At 42.3% G+C, this 16,351-nt stretch overlaps 1 protein-coding gene and 1 long non-coding RNA gene across 2 annotated transcripts in view; one reads left to right on the forward strand and one right to left on the reverse strand.

Annotated features, from left to right (window-relative positions):
- The window catches only part of LOC139783092 (venom allergen 3-like), a 54,219-nt gene that overhangs the window by 22,719 nt on the left and 15,149 nt on the right, over positions 1 to 16,351 (forward strand). The window contains exons 3-4 of the mRNA XM_071722218.1: positions 547 to 628; positions 721 to 853. Coding sequence (XP_071578319.1) covers positions 547 to 628; positions 721 to 853 — 215 coding nt within the window. The remainder of the gene's footprint in view (positions 1 to 546; positions 629 to 720; positions 854 to 16,351) is intronic.
- LOC139783093 (uncharacterized) lies at positions 10,300 to 11,028 on the reverse strand. The gene is made up of 3 exons (XR_011721114.1): positions 10,991 to 11,028; positions 10,727 to 10,794; positions 10,300 to 10,644 (listed from the first exon to the last, which is right to left on the reverse strand). It is a non-coding gene; the product is annotated as an uncharacterized lncRNA (long non-coding RNA).

Genomic DNA, 16,351 nt, shown 5'->3' on the forward strand with positions numbered 1-16,351 from the left:
ATGCATTTTTTAAATGTACTACATTTATTACAATATTTGTAGAATATTCTATGCATATTCCAAATAGACAAAATTTCATGGAATATTTATAAAAGTTCTACAGAATATTCTGAATAACCCGTGGAATATTAAAATATTTATAGATTGTTTATAGCACGTTTCTTGCATATTCCATGCTGTATGGGTATATACAATACCTAAAGCAAGTGCATAAAAACATTGTACTTAGAGTTCCTTCCGATGGTTTGTGATTATAATAAACGAGAAAATTCTGAAAATAGAATACTGAATAATATAATTTTATATGCTGTATAATACGAGGGAAGACATATTTAAATTGAATATTTATTTCAAATTAAAATTTATATAATATAACGATATGTAAAATTATGTACATACATATGTACATATTCCATATACATTTACATCACATACAAGCACACACACGCACACGCACGCATTCACACACGTATACACAAACGCACGTACAGGCACACACACATACAGTATTATATGTATACAATATACGCACACACATTTTCTTAGACCTGGGATAACGAATTAGAAGAGATTGCGCAAAGATGGGTCATTCAATGCAATTTTGGTCATGACCAATGCAGAGATGTGGGTAAGTACCGACTTACATATTTATATACGATTGTAAATTAAATATATGTATTTTTTAATTCATTTATTAGCAAGTAACACGTGTTATTACAGGTAGATTTGCAGTTGGTCAGAACGCAGCTATAGGATACTCTTCGAGAGAAAACAGATTCACTGTAGAAAGCTTTGTCCAATCCTGGTACGATGAAGTAGCTTTGTTCGATAGAAATCAAGTTTCCAGATATCAGTAAGTATCTCTCTAATATTGAATATTCTAATCACATTGTCCCAAAATTGGACCGACAAACTTCGTAGTTATAAAGGACATCATACAACAAAACAAGCATTTATTGTCAATAAACTTATGTCTGCAAATGAACCATTTTGGCTCTAGAGTGATTTTTGAACTGAAGTATTTACAGTAGTTATTCGAAGTAGTGACTGTTTACTTCCATACAGAGATTGCAACGTCGGTTTATGAATTCACGAACCCTGAAAATAATGTTGTACTTCAACTAGCTAGACATAAACAATCTTTGATTTACTCTAGTGTCAAAATGGGTCATTTAGGAATATTTGCGGGTTTATTAACAAAAATGCTTGTTATAGTGTTCTTTATAGTTTGAAGTTTGTCGGTCAAATTTTGGGACACCCTGTATATTTTACACATATTTACAAATATGCTAAGATAAAAATTAATTCTTCAAATCGCATCAAGACTTTCGTATGTAAAGATATCTATGTATACAGGGTGTTTCCTAAGTAAGTACAAAAAATTGAAGGAGATATTCCGCGGCTTATTTTAAGAAGAAAAGAGCTTATAAACATATGCTCTAAACTGCTTTGTTTTCAAAATAGAGTGTCAAAGTTGTGAAAAAAATATAAAAATTTCAAAAATCTGGAAAACGTTTAAAGATATTGTTGTGTAGGTGCTGGTAAATAAGATCGAGTGAATGCTTTTTAACACTTTACTTTATTCGCTGGCGCGTACAATATCGGAGAGCACGACCATGCACGTGTCGTTTCCGTTCGTGTGTGTCCCGGAAATCCCCGCGCGGTAATCGGCGAGTCCACAACCGACGATCGCCGTTCTACGCTACTCATTGGTCGCGCACGCAGTGGCGCCGCAACTCTAATACGCGCGGTTATTTGAACCATATGTAATCACACAACACTCTTCCCTCCGTGGAAAGGAGTTATACGCTAGAACGTCTTCGCACTAACGGTAATCTGCCAACCACGCTGGCGGCCTCCTATCTCGCTCCGGAAGTACCCTTCTTTGCACAGGCTCTGGAGCTACTGTTTCCTCTATTTGAGGTGGTGGATCTTCCGCCGGTTCGGCCGGCAACCGTGTGCTTCCGCATCGCCAACATTTTGTGGCATTAGGCGTTCTCACGCTCCTCCATCACATCGGGTGGATTCACGTCCATCTCTGTTCTCGGTTCTCCCGAGTAATCCTTGTACTCCCCCGAACGGAGAAGTTGATCCACATGCCGTTCCCAAATTCGGCCGTCATCAAGTCTAACTCGGTAGTGTAACTTCCCTGTACGATAGATAATTTCGCCGCGTTTCCACTTAAGTGGATCTCTGTAATTGCGGCATTGCACCGTTTCTCCCACCGAAAATTCTCGAAACTTCTTATCTACATTAACGCTTGTAACAATTTTTGGTTCCGTTGACAAGTTAACTGTAAAACGTGAACGCATTTGATGTTTGAACATCCGTTCAGCCGGAGCCACCCCTGTAACGCAATGAGGGGTTATTCTATATTTCACGAGAAAAGTACGTAATGCATCGTCTAAACTTAGTCCTCTATTTCTCGGATCGGTAAGTATCTTTCGTAAGGAACTTTTTACAGTTTGTACAAAACGTTCAGCCTGTCCGTTGGTAGACGGATGATAAGGTGCTGTAAATTTAGGTTTTATTCCACAAGTCGTCAGGAATCTTAGGAATTTGGACGATCTAAAGTTACGTCCGTTATCCATCACCATTGTTTCTGGCAAACCGAAATCTGTAAAAATTTCCTTGCATACTCGAATAGTCGTACTCGCGGTCATATCCTTGACTGGATACACGAAAGGCCATTTTGAAAAAGCATCTACGAATACGAACAGGTACGTATTCATAAAAGGTCCCGCGTAATCAACATGTACTCTCTCGAAAGATGCTTTTGCAGGTTCCCACTCGTGTACCTCCACTTTAGGTGGATCGCTTCGGTATGTATTACAAATACTACAAGTTCTCGCTATTTCTTCAATAGCGCGATCGAGACCAGACCACCAGTATAAATTTCTCGCCAGTGCCTTCATTTTGACAATACCAAAATGACTCTTGTGAAGCTCTCGCAGTAATTGTTCACGCATTGAACTCGGTATAACAATTTTTCTATTACATAAAAGTTTGTCCTGTTGTATACTGAACGCAGCCTGATTAATATTGAAACGTAATTTTGCAGGAATATTTTGTTTATTTCGTAACGCATTTAATATCTCTCGTAATTGTATATCTTCGTTAGTAGCGCGTGCTAACCTGTCTACCAAGATTGGCATATTCTGTAATATTTCCAACTCGTAGATATCCACTATATCGTACTTTACCGCAGATTCGCAAACGATAGGCAAGCGTGATAGACAGTCGGCGTTACCATTAAGCTTAGAATTCTTGTATTTGATCTCGAAAGTGTATCCCTGTAGAAAAATTGCATAATGTTGCATTCTTAATGCTGTGTACGTAGGTAAAGCAGTAGTTAGTATAGGCCGATTCTAACTAGGGAGCTCCGAGGGGGGATGAGGGAGGGGGTATCGGATTTCGCGGGGGGTGAGGGGGAGGGGAAGGGGGCGGGGTATCGGGTTACACAAGAATATCAGATTACAAGGAGATAACGCGGGGGTGAGGGGGAGGGGGGAGGGGGGAGGGGGAGGGGGGAGGGGGAGGGGGGAGGGGCGGGGTACCGGGTTACACAAGGATATCGGGTTACAAGGAGATAACGCGGGGGTGAGGGGGAGGGGGAGGGGGCGGGGTATCGGATTTCAAGAATATCGGATTACACAAGGATATCGGATTTCAAGGATATCGGATTACACAAGGATATCGGATTACGCGGGGAAGGGGGGATGACTCATGTCCGGTATGACTCACCGGGATGACTCACCGAGATGACTCACCGGGATGACTCACCCGCGCCGCGGGGTCCGCGTTTGCGGTCGCGGTCGCGCCGCGGGGTCCGCGTTCGCGGTCGCGGTCGCGCCGCGGGTCCGCGTGGGGGGTGCGCGTCGCGCCGCGGGGTCCGCGTGGGGGTCCGCGGGGTCCGCGTGGAGGTTCGTGTAATGGTGCGCGTCGCGCCGCGTGGGGGGGGGTCCGCGTCGCGCCGCGGGGTACGTTCGCAACGACGCCGCTAGGCGGCGCACAATGGGTAAGACTAACTCGATAGCGCACTGCGAAGGAGCGTGTTTTGTCGATGACGCGTCGAACCTGTCGGGACATGTTCGTCGTAAACAAATTTTTTCTACCTGTCGAGACATGTTCGTCGTAAACAAATTTTTTCTAGGAAAAGGGGGGTGGTTATCGCGTAGACTAAACAATCTATCTACGCAGTACGTAAAACAATCTACGCAGTACGCGAGACAAAGGAAGAAATGACGGCATCGGGACGATGATCGACCGGATAACGCGTCGAACCTGTCGGAACATGTTCGTCGTAAACAACATTTTTCTAGGAAAAGGGGGGTGTTATCGCGTAGACTAAACAATTTCGCGCTATTTTTTACGACGCAGTACGCGAGACAAAGGAAAAAATGACGTCATCGACGATGATCGACCGCATCGAAGCGATGGTAAAATTTAGGTAGGGATGGACATGTACGCAAAGAAATTACATCGTTCATTTCGTTGTAAAAAAGCCTGTTTATTTAACTCTTCTTTTACACAATATATCTTACGTATTAAAAAACTAAAGCTGCGAGCTCACAATCGATGAGCTGATTTGTATTGAACGCATCGCTAGCATATATTACATTCAACGCTTCCTTGGGATCCGTCACAGTGGACGCGATATCGGAAAACTGCGCAAACTTTGCATCGACTGCCGCAAGTATTCTGATCAATCGATCGAATCTTGCATCGATGCACCGATCGAGATCGAACATACGATGCAACGTCGATTCGGTCATCATCAAGCGTACGTTTACAGATTCGAGACGTATGAGTTTGACGTTATTAACCGACGTACAAACTCTCACCGTTAGCGGTCCAACGTTTATAAAACTGGATATCTTTGTAGTCATTGCGAAAGAAATTCTGAATGTTTCGTCGTTGCTCGTAGAGTGCCTTCCACGTTTCGAGAGATAACAGCAGTTCCTTTCCTCGATGATCTCCAACGGCGATCTCCACGTAACTCGGTGGGCCCACGTTGATGCCAATTTCGAGGAATTTGTATCCCGTAGCTGTCAACGCGTATCGTCTGCCGAGTATACGAACCGCGCGACGCTCCAACGGAATGCTGTATAAAAGAAATGAAATTAGTTTTTTTTCGTAAGTATTACAATTTGCAAAGATATAAAAACTGGGGGGGGGGCTCTATATGTTTTTTTTCTTAAAAGAAACTTACCTATTACATCTGTTCTCACACGACTGAGTTTCAACGTCGTGAATCGGCACGTAATAATTCACGGCATTCACGCATTTTCCATCATTGTTGCTGTTACTGTTGCTGCTGCATCCTTCAAAGGAGAACATTTTTCCTCTCGGCTCTGAGAAGTTGACCGTCAGTACAAGCGATCGCGACAAGACTGATTATATAAAATTAATCGAGTATACGCGGCAACACCGACATTTCAAAAGTAATAATGTGGTGGGGGGAAACCGGGCTCGTGCGACGACCGGACCGCGAGGACCGGCCGCCTAGTAGTGTGTCACATTGTTTTGAGCCTTTCGACTCACGAGACTCCTAGAGATATCATTGCCACCTTTGACTAGAGAGGATACGGCCTTAGAGGCGTTCAGGCATAATCCCACGGATGGTGATGCTTCGCACCACCGGCCGCTCGACCGAGTGCGTGAACCAAATGTCCGAACCTGCGGTTCCTCTCGTACTGAGCAGGATTACTATCGCAATGACTGGTCATCAGTAGGGTAAAACTAACCTGTCTCACGACGGTCAGACTCGGCTCGAGATATTCGTATCCGTAGTAGCCCTTGTAAAAACGCGCGTACATATCGTACAGAATCGCCCATCTGTGTTTATCAAAGTCCAAATTCGTCGTACGGATAAACTTCCGAGTTTAGGTAGAGTTTTACGTTGGTCAAGTAGCAGTCGTCGAATCGGCTTGTGTCGGCGGACATGACGTTCTTCCGACCCGTCTGCAGAGCGAAGACGACGTATCGCGGTTTCTCGAGCTGAGTCGCGGTTTTAATGGCCCACGAGTGCTTGGTCGTGTTCTGCAACAGGGGATACTCGTACAGATCCCACGAACGGAAACCCATACTTAGATATCGTCCGTCTTCCAAGGCGCGTAGCATCGACAGCTTGTTGATCTCGTTCAATACCACGTGAGGCATTCGCCATTGTATCTTGAGTATTTTGATGGTGGGCTCCAACGCGAGACTTCCCACCAGGGAATTGTTGTCGTTGCGCGATCGTATCAAGATCAATTCGTGACGAGCGTTGATCACCACGCGTTTGTAATCCTCGCAAAATCCCAGTAACAAGTTGAGCGGTACGCAGAAATTGAAATATTCGTTCTCGTTATTCTGTGGATCCCAGCCAGCGTTTCTCAGGATCACGCTTCTGTCGGACGATACCGTAACGTAGTTCTTGAGAGTGCTGGTTATTCCTACGTTTCTACAGCGATCAATCTCCACACCGTCGAGCTCGTATCGAATCTCATCGAACATGAACGCGACGCAATTAGTCCCCAGTACCACGTTATCGGCTGCTCTGGTCGCCGTCAATGTTCCTTCGACGTAGAGAAAACTTTCGCACGGCAACGTATACAGATCCTGCTGTTGTATGGGTATTCGTATCTCGTCGCTATGCTCGAACGTTGTGTTGGCGTACGGGTTGTACGTGTGAGTCTCGATCTTGACGATGCGATCGTCGAAGATCGGCTCGCCTCCGATGTTGAGAATTTCAGTCATCGTTCAGATGTTTCGCACTGCGAATCCCAGAGATTGTAAAAACTTAACGTTCGACGCGTTGAGCTTCTTTCTCGTCTCTTGTTTAACGCCATCGAATGTCGACTTGACGATATCGTCGATCGGTGCAGCCGTAAAGATATTACTGTTATCTGTCGCGTGCTCCGAGTCGTTCAACACTAGCATCTCATATGTCGCGCGTACACTCACGCTCACGTATACACTGGTGCGTTATCGCTCTCGCCGTCGTACGTGCAATCTGACGGTGATCTCTTCTCCGCGAAAATCGAGCAATCGTCCGTCTTGATCAGCGACGCGTATCGTTAGATTTGTAACGCTCCGCGCGATGATCGGCCGGTAAATGATCTGCGCCGGCGTTTCCGATATCTTATATCCCGGTGGTACGCTCGGTGAAAACTCGTGTATCGTATGAACGCGTTTGCCGTTGCTGTACGCACCCGCGGTCACGTTACACTCCACGCGGATAATGTTTACGTTGATAATATTAATCGGTGCGTCCGATTCGTACCACTGTCCCGGCTGCAATATACGCGTTGACGAGAATCCCAGTAGCGATCCGACGTTGTTCGGTTTGTTAAAGTTTACTCTGAAAGCGCACTTGATCTTGCTCTTCATCGTATTGTAATTTGCGCGGAGCACTATCGGGTATTCCGCTGCCTCGTCTTCGTAGCCGTTCGCGCAAACGGTCTCCTCTCGCGCGATATCCGCGACCGACGTACGATCGTCGTTGGAACGAACCACGCGTCGCGGACGTTTCCGTGAAATTTCACGTTTCAAAAACTCGTGTATGGCCCGTATCTCGTACGATCCCTCGGGAATCGTAATTTCCGTGTCATCCTCGTCGAAATAAAATTTATTATTCGAAGAATTCACGTTCGAAATCGTGTGATAAGTCTCAAAACACGTTAGACCGAGCTCGTAGTCACCGTCGCTCAGATCCACGGCGGAAAAATAGTGCTCCGCGAGGATGCTGCTCTTCCCGGTCAGCGTGAACGTTATAGACATGTCGGCGGAAGCTGTTCGACGAACACTGAGTCTCCACACGGTGCGTCGTCAAGTTTTAAAGTAGCGCCGATCGTCGTCGATCGTCCGGAGAAATTGCAAGCACAATTGTCCACAGATGCTCTGATCGTATCGCTGATAAGACGATTGTACTCAATCTTCGTCACGCTCTGTCCGAAATATCGCACCAGTTCTTTCGGTGGTCGAAAATTGCCGAAACTGTCGATCTCCCCTCTTGGCGTACGCTACCCAATGAGTACCGGGGCCCGCTGCATCGTCCAAATTCACGATACCGCTCTCGTTTCGACGTACGCCATCGACGATCGGTAACGAATCACGCATGAAAACACCTCTGAAGAACGGTACGCGCATTCGCCTTGCCAGTCGACTCAATTGTACGTTAGGGTCACGTAATATGCCACGTAATACCCGTGGGCATATTTAACGACTTCTTTGATGTTTTTTTTTTTAATCTTCAACGCTACTCCTCGCCCGCGTTTGTGCGGGCCGAGATACAATCCTTGTCCATATTTGTACGGAGCGAGATAAAGTCCGCGACCTTCCATGGCGCGATTGTGACGTTGCGTCTCTTCCAGCTGACGTCGCGCGGCTTTGCTAGCGTTCACCGCCGTTGTAATTCCGGCCGCTCCGCCGGCCAGAGAACCGAGAACTCCCAACAACGGTAGAATCGGCAATACGCCACCTCGTTTCGCTGTCGGAAGTATCCGTTTCTTCGTCGACCTTTTCCTCGTTCGTATTTTCCGTGTTTTCAAACCCATTCCGAGTTTCGTCTTAGCCTTCATGGCCGCCCAGACGGCTGTAGCGGCAGCCCTCTCTCCGAGAGCCGAATCTCTCGCGATGACGCGTCCTAGCGCTCTCTCGGCGAGTATCTTCCCAGATAGCACAAGGACGTCCAATGTATGTTCAGTGGACATCCGCTTTTGAACATTCGGACGTCCAAACAAAGTCCAAATAAGGTCCGTCGGACGTTCTATGTACGTCCCATGGACGGCCATTTGGCACAACTTTGTACGTCCGCAGAATGTCCAAATATGTACGTCCCATGGACGTCCATTTGTCACAACTTTGTACGTCCGCAAAATGTCCAAAACGTACCCAATTTTGGACCTATAATGGATTGCTTTTGGACCTATTTTGGACATCTTTTTTAATTGTAAATTTTAATTAAAAGTTAGCAAACATATTATGATCGATGCAACTGGCAAATTTTATTGATTATTAATTAATTAATTATTAATTAATATTTGTGAGTGGTTTTTATACGCTTGAAAAGGACCGAAATCTGCGGTCGAAACGTAGCGTTTTTTGATTAATAAAATTTGCCAGTTGGGTCGATCATAATACCTTTGCTAATTGTTAATGGTTCACTGGCGATTCAAGTTCTGTTTTTCGTTTTTAATTAAAAGTATTTAAAAAACATAATTATTTGATTTTTGTTTAGTCATTTATCTGTATTTTATAAAAAATATTTTTTATAAAATACAGATAATAAATGACTGTAAACAAAAATCAAATAATTGTGTTTTTTATCGCTAAGTGTTGAATATACAATAATTCATAAAAAAATATGATCTTTTGATGTTAACCAATATTTTATTATTTGGATGCTACATAATAAGCTTTGGTAACTATATAAACAGTCTATTATACTCGACACATCTTTGGATCGCGATTTTTCAAATGGGATAGACACATAGCTAAAAAGTAATGCCAATTTTGTAGAAAGAATGTTTTCTGGCTGACGCAAAGTAAGCAGGTTATTAATGGGAAGAGCGCTTTTAAAATATATTATATATAATATGTATATAAAATATATGTATATAAAATATATTATATATAATATGTATGTATTGTGAGATCATGAAATAAACAGTCAGTCATAAATTTTATCTCTATATAAAATATATATAATATGTCCATCATCATATATAACCAATGGTCATATGCCAGAGTATGAGTACTATATTATTTGTGTTATGCTCTCTGGCAGGGTATTTTTATTTTATAACTTTTGACGCACATTGATCCATGTAAGTTGAATTTGTAATTGGCATTGTATCCACTTTAAATGTATTACCGGCAATTTACGTGACGATAATGTTCCAGCATAACTTGATAAGGACCCAAAATAGAGGTCGAAACGTCGTTATAACTATTCAATTATTGCCAGTCAGGCCGACTAATAAATACTTTATATTATTTTTATTTTATTTTTATTTTTACATATTTTAAGACTAATAAACCACTAATGTAAATTTACATAAAATAAAGAATATATTGTGAAAATAATAATTTATTTCAAAATTAGAACAATTATACAATTTTATATATATAGTGATTTGCATTAATATTCGGACATTTAATAAAAAATATATTTTTGTATCAATTACATTTACATATGAATTAAATTACTATAACTTCAATAGTTCAATATTTTGTAGGGTATCATTTTGTGCTTCAACTTACTAAAAAAACAACATTTCTTAAATAAATATACGGATTAATTTTTTTCAAGCATTATAATGTCCGAATATTAATGCGAGGCACTGTATTATTACATTATAAATTATAAATATACAATTAGTCCGTTTATAATTACGTTATAGACAGAACAAGCCCAAAACACTAAGACTCTTTACAAACTCCTTTATAGCTCAAAACCTTTAGCAAGCGCTTGTCAACGTATAGCTCCTGCTTCATTAGGTGTATCTCACAAACCATTTTTTTTAAAGTAGCAAAGTCACTGTTATACTCCTCTTGAAGATTTTTTAATTTTTCTTCCACTATTCTGGTCTGGAATTTGAGATACTGTATTTCATCCGTCTTAGACGTTGGAGCAGAGATGAGATTTAAATTGGAGCTCTGCAGAAAGATCAAGGTTAAGTAACAGTACTAGGGTCGACGGATATTTGTAATTTATTTGAGATAAAAAAACTGAATTTACTTCACACATATTCAGAAATGGACCAGCAGGTTCGCTGATATGACAGTGAAACAACTTGCTCTTTCTCCCTGCACAAAAGAAAATTATTGAAAAACGTAAAACTTGGTAGGAGCCTAACCTCGAACGAGCAACAAGTCTCTCAATATTCGAAAATGGCACGTTCGATGCATTTCATTATTTCATTTATTCTTACATTTCATTTCTTACAAAAATTGATGTAATGTCGATACAGGTATTGAACTGCAATGAAGAATAAATACTTACTTTAGTAAACAGCACTGATTGCGCTGGCTAAAAGTAGAGTCCTATATTAGTATTGGTCCAGCGGTCTTATGCTACGCTTATGCTAAGCTATGCATTTTGTGTGCGATGGCCTTAATATCGTACGGGTATACGAGCACAAGATGGCGACGGCAGCAGAGTGGGGGTAAAGTTTGCGTCTCCCCTGGCGAAAATTAAGAAGCTTTATAAAGCGTTGACAACCGTTCAATGAGGGTTTTTTGAGAGTTTATACGTTTTCAAACTTTATAAGAACGCTTACACAACGCCGTTGGATTTTGAACGCTTTCAGAACGCTTATAAAACGCTGTATATAACGTTTCATGAAAGTTCTGAAATGCTGAGGCAACGCTTTTCAGAGAACGCTCAGTAAACGCTGCGTGCAGAGAGTTTGCTGTCAGATTTTTCAAACGCTTTTCCCAACGCCGTAAATCAAGCGTTTTCAATCCGTTCAGCAAACGCTCTTCCGATTGCGAATTGTAGAGGCGCAGTGAACGATTTGTAAGGCGTTAACGCAAACGGCTTGGAGACGCCCAAGAAACGCTTTTCCCGACTCCGTAACACAAGCGTTTTCCCTCCGTTCAGCAAACGTTCTTCTAACAATGCCGCTAGGCGGCGTATCTTTCTCGCATTTAAAATACATCCAGCCGCGTATATAAGCAGACCCCCTGCGAGGCGAAAAGCAGATTTTAACATTTAACGCTCTTTACGCCGTTTCTTCTAACGACAAGAGTAAACGCCCGTTAAGCTCAATAGAGGCTGCACGCAGTTTTCAATGATGAAAGCAAACGCTTTCGACTTATCAGGGCTGCGTTCGAAAACGTCACCCGAGTGCACACGAGTATACTGAGTATACTCCCTTCTCTTTCTATCTCAGCGAGTTAGGAGAAGGGAGTATACCCGTGTGTACCCGGGTGACGTTTCCGAACGCAGCCTAAACGCTTAACAGAGGATCTCTAAATGTTTTAAAGAACTCTCAGCAAACGTCATACGTCATGTAAACGCTGTGCAAACTCTCAAAAACGCTATATATAAACGCCTTTCAAACGCTGCAGCGTTGCAATTTCCGCTCTACGAACTCTCTACTGACCGTTTCTAAACTCTCAACGAACTTCCGCAAACGCTCACGTAAACATCAAAAAAACGTTTATGAAACTTCTCATTTTCGTCAGGGTCTCTACTAATATAGGACTCTAGCTGCAACAACCGAAATACCGATATCTGGAGAATTTATTGACATCGATCGACGAAATCGGCTACTACACGTTCTCCAATAACAGTGACGTCATTCCACCGAGCGACGCGTGTCCAAACTCGATCTTCGTCTTCGACGACGTGGCGTGCGATAAGCAAGACACTGTGAGAGAGTATTTCTCGATGTAGTCTAAGATCCGTTATAAGAAATTTATTCCCTCATTTGTTATTTATGAATGATAAAAAATATATGCTAGATAACATATACATTGATACATCGCAAATAGGTTGGCGAGCTAAATCGCCTTGGGATAATGTTAAATAATTAAATTTTTAATTAAATTTATTCGATCAACTTCCTCGATTGGTTGTTTATAAAAATTGTGCATTAGTTGAGAGAATATACCCGAAGGAATTGGAAAAATAAAGGTTGCCTACTTTCCCCTCTACGCAGCTGTGGAGTTGCCAGGTATAAACAGGTGAGTAAACGTTATTAATATACTCTCATCAGTTATTTAATCAAATTATTATATCAAATGAAAGCTTATTTAATTCACAATTCAACCGTATTAGGTTGCCTTATCAAAAAGTTGATTGCATCCATGGTTGCCTAGATTTTAGATGTAAATATTGGTCAAAGTGAATGATACCGATGTCTTGGTAATTTTACTGGCCACAATCCAGAAAATTCCACAAACTCAAATTTGGTTGGCGAGTTCATCATCAAAGAAAAGCAATAAGAAAGATCTTGATTGTATTAACTGTACTGAGCTTGCAATGAAGTTGGGTCCTACTTTATGCTTGGGTCTGCCAGCTTTCCACGCATTTACGGGCTGTGATTATACAGCTGCATTTTATAACAAAGGAAAACTCAAGCCTTTTAAAATATTTTCCAAACAAACGGATTTTCAGGAAATATTCGCATCATTGACGGACCCAGTAGATGTACTCGTAGAAGAAAAAATTCAACGTGTTCAGGAGTTTGCTGCCCTTCTGTATGGGATCAAGCATTGTGATAACATTAATGAAGCTAGATATCAGCTGTTCCAAAAAACATATGCAGCAAACAATAACAAAGAGCAATTTATGAAGAAGATTAAAGGCATCGACTCCAATCTGATTCCACTATGCTGGATCTCCCTCAAACAGAAAATTTTACGCACAATCTATGTAAATTCAATGTGGCTTCATGCAATAGATGCATGCTGCGTCAAACTAAATCCTGAAGATTGTGGTTGGTTTTTGGATGGCTATTTGAAGCCTACATGGTTCGTAGGGGACCCAACACCCTTACAAGTTGAGGATATACTCAGAGAATTAAAGGAAAAAGAAAACGATGAAGAATTAGAATTAGATTTTGACGGAGGCATTTCTGACGAGTCAGAATCAGAATAAGTTTTTTACATAAAAATTTTTTACTGAGATATTTTGTTATTAATAAATTTATGTATGAACAAAAAAATGTTGATATCATTATGTGGTATTCTATCTGACTTTTACTAGTATTTAATCCGCACTTACACGATCGGAAAAATATCCTTTTGAAAGATGTACATTTTAAACATAAAAACTTATTATTTCATAATAATGTATAATCGCTGATAAATAAATGTGAGTGAAAAAAATTTTATATCGTTGTTAATATTTAATCTGACTTGAATCCAGTATTTGATCAATGGAACGCGCTTACGCTATCGGAAAAATCTTCTTTAAAAAGAACTCGCTTCATCTTTTTCTGTCGCATAGAGTTGCGCGCGCAACGCTTCTCTGTCATCTCAACGCTCGCGCTGAAAACTTTACATCTAAAATCTAGGCAACCATGATGCAATCAACTTTTTGATAAAGCAACCTAATACGGTTGGATTGTGAATTAAATAAGCTTTCATTTGATATAATAATTTGATTAAATAACTGATGAGGGTATATTAATAACGCTTACTCACCTGTTTATACCTGGCAACTCCACAGCTGCGCAGAGGGGAAAGTAGGCAACCTTTATTTTTCCAATTCCTTCGGGTATATTCTCTCAACTAATGCACAATTTTTATAAACAACCAATCGAGGAAGTTGATCGAATAAATTTTATTAAAAATTTAATTATTTAACATTATCCCAAGGCGATTTAGCTCGGCAACCTATTTGCGATGTATCAATGTATATGTTATCTAGCATATATTTTTTATCATTCATAAATAACAAATGAGGGAATAAATTTCTTATACCGGATCTCGGACTAATGGGCAGGCACTCGAGCGTCGACTACTTTTATCTCTGTCAGACGTACGCGAGAATACCTAAATATCTGATACGCGACAACGCGAATCTGCTGATCCTATTCAAACAGAATGGCACTAATTTGAAACACGTGTACAACGATCACGTAAATACCGACATGGCGTACGATGAATTTTTCTCGTTGTGCCACGATTGTTGGCAATGCAAGTACGGATTCGTAGTGATAGACAAAGACAGCGCGCTTTCGAACGGTCGATACAGAAAAGGATTTAACGTGTTCGCGATACCGCAAAAGCGGTCAGTCGTCGCCGATACGTCGTCGAAGGTGAAACGTTAGCGTTACAGAGAGATCGACACTCTGCTTTGTTTTTTCCCCCGCGATGGCTGCGATCGACGGGAGCGAGAATATTCGCGAACGCGAGAAGATCGTGAAAAATATTGCGAAAACGAGTGATTCGATTCGCAAGAAACTTCGCGCTTTGAAGACCAGTAAGATCGAGAAGGACATTGAGTTGGACACGCACTTTAGACCTCTCATATCGGGCCGCTGAAAAAGATCGTCGACAACTCGAGCTTGATCGCGGTGAAGAAAGAGGAGCCGACGGAGAGCGTCGCTGACGCGAAAATCGAAACGCAATCCGTTCAACAGCGCGGGGAGGAGGAGGAGGAGGAGGATGCTACACTGAAGAGAAAGAGGGAACGGTTAGACTCCTGGTTGGATCTCTCATCATCGACACCGCGTAAATCTAATCAATCGAAACGATCGATAGTACTACCGATAACCTCTACACCGTCCGCGGCGACGCGAACCGTGCAACGTACAAGTCCCGAATTACTCGAAAACGTGGATGTTTTCGAAACCACGGACGACTCGATCGGGACGACCGTTCGATAGCAGTTGCAAACGTCGGAAGGTCGAGAATTGTTTATAGAAACGTTGCAAAGTCACTTGGGTCCACTGAGTCGATTGTACATCGCAGACGTTTTGGACGCCGATGCAGAGACAGACACGGCGGTGTACGGCGTTTATCTCGGCAAGAATGAATTGATGCTCGGTAATAAACGTTTTGACGTGGACAAAGCGGATAACATTTATATCGACGGTGTACGATACGCCGGCACACCCGGTATTTACGAGTTGATTTTCAAGAGAATACCCAATTACGAGATCTACACGGAGAACGATAGGCAAAAGTACAAGGACATACTGTTGGCGACAAGTACTCATAAATTCAAGCACGATCCTCGCGAGCGAGTAATGGGCAACAAGGGATACAAGTATCAATGTGTAATCTCACCGTTGATATCGACCAAATCGAAGAAGAAAAAATCCGGAAAGGGATTATTCGCGCCTCGCGCGATGACGCTAACCGACAATAAGATCGACTACGTGCACTGGGACGACCCCAACAAGCTGGTGGATCGTCTGCGATTGCTCGACGCTTCGCGTCAAGCTAGCAACAATGCCCACGACAATGAGATCATGTCGATCATCGAGGAACTTCGCGAGGCTGGGCTTATTATAAATTAAACGGCGCGACAGCGATCCGTTCATTCAGCGTCGAAATGTCGATCAATAAATTTGGATTGTTTGAGCAGAGCGAAGACGCGACGAATGCCATTTCGTATCATCGGTGGAGCGGATTAGTGAGAAATTTCGTGCGCGACAACGCTCTGTGTCGCACCGCCACGGACTTTGACGCAAGGTCGCGCAAGATTTGTCGCGTAGCGCAACCTGAGACTGACGGTGACGCGGTTAACAAACTATACGTGGATCAGTGCGTTAAAAGTTTGCGAGATCAACGGAAAGAGTCAGACGAGAAGCTTACCGCGTTCGAGAAGGACGTGCGAGCGTTACAATTACAAACGATTCGCGAACGGTTAAGAAACGGCTCAGAAACGACTCGCGAACGACGA

The sequence above is a fragment of the Temnothorax nylanderi genome, unplaced genomic scaffold (genome assembly GCF_030848795.1).
Source record: "Temnothorax nylanderi isolate EJ_2023f unplaced genomic scaffold, tnyl_v1.0 TNYL_tig0468_pilon, whole genome shotgun sequence".
Taxonomy (NCBI): Eukaryota; Metazoa; Arthropoda; class Insecta; order Hymenoptera; family Formicidae; genus Temnothorax; species Temnothorax nylanderi.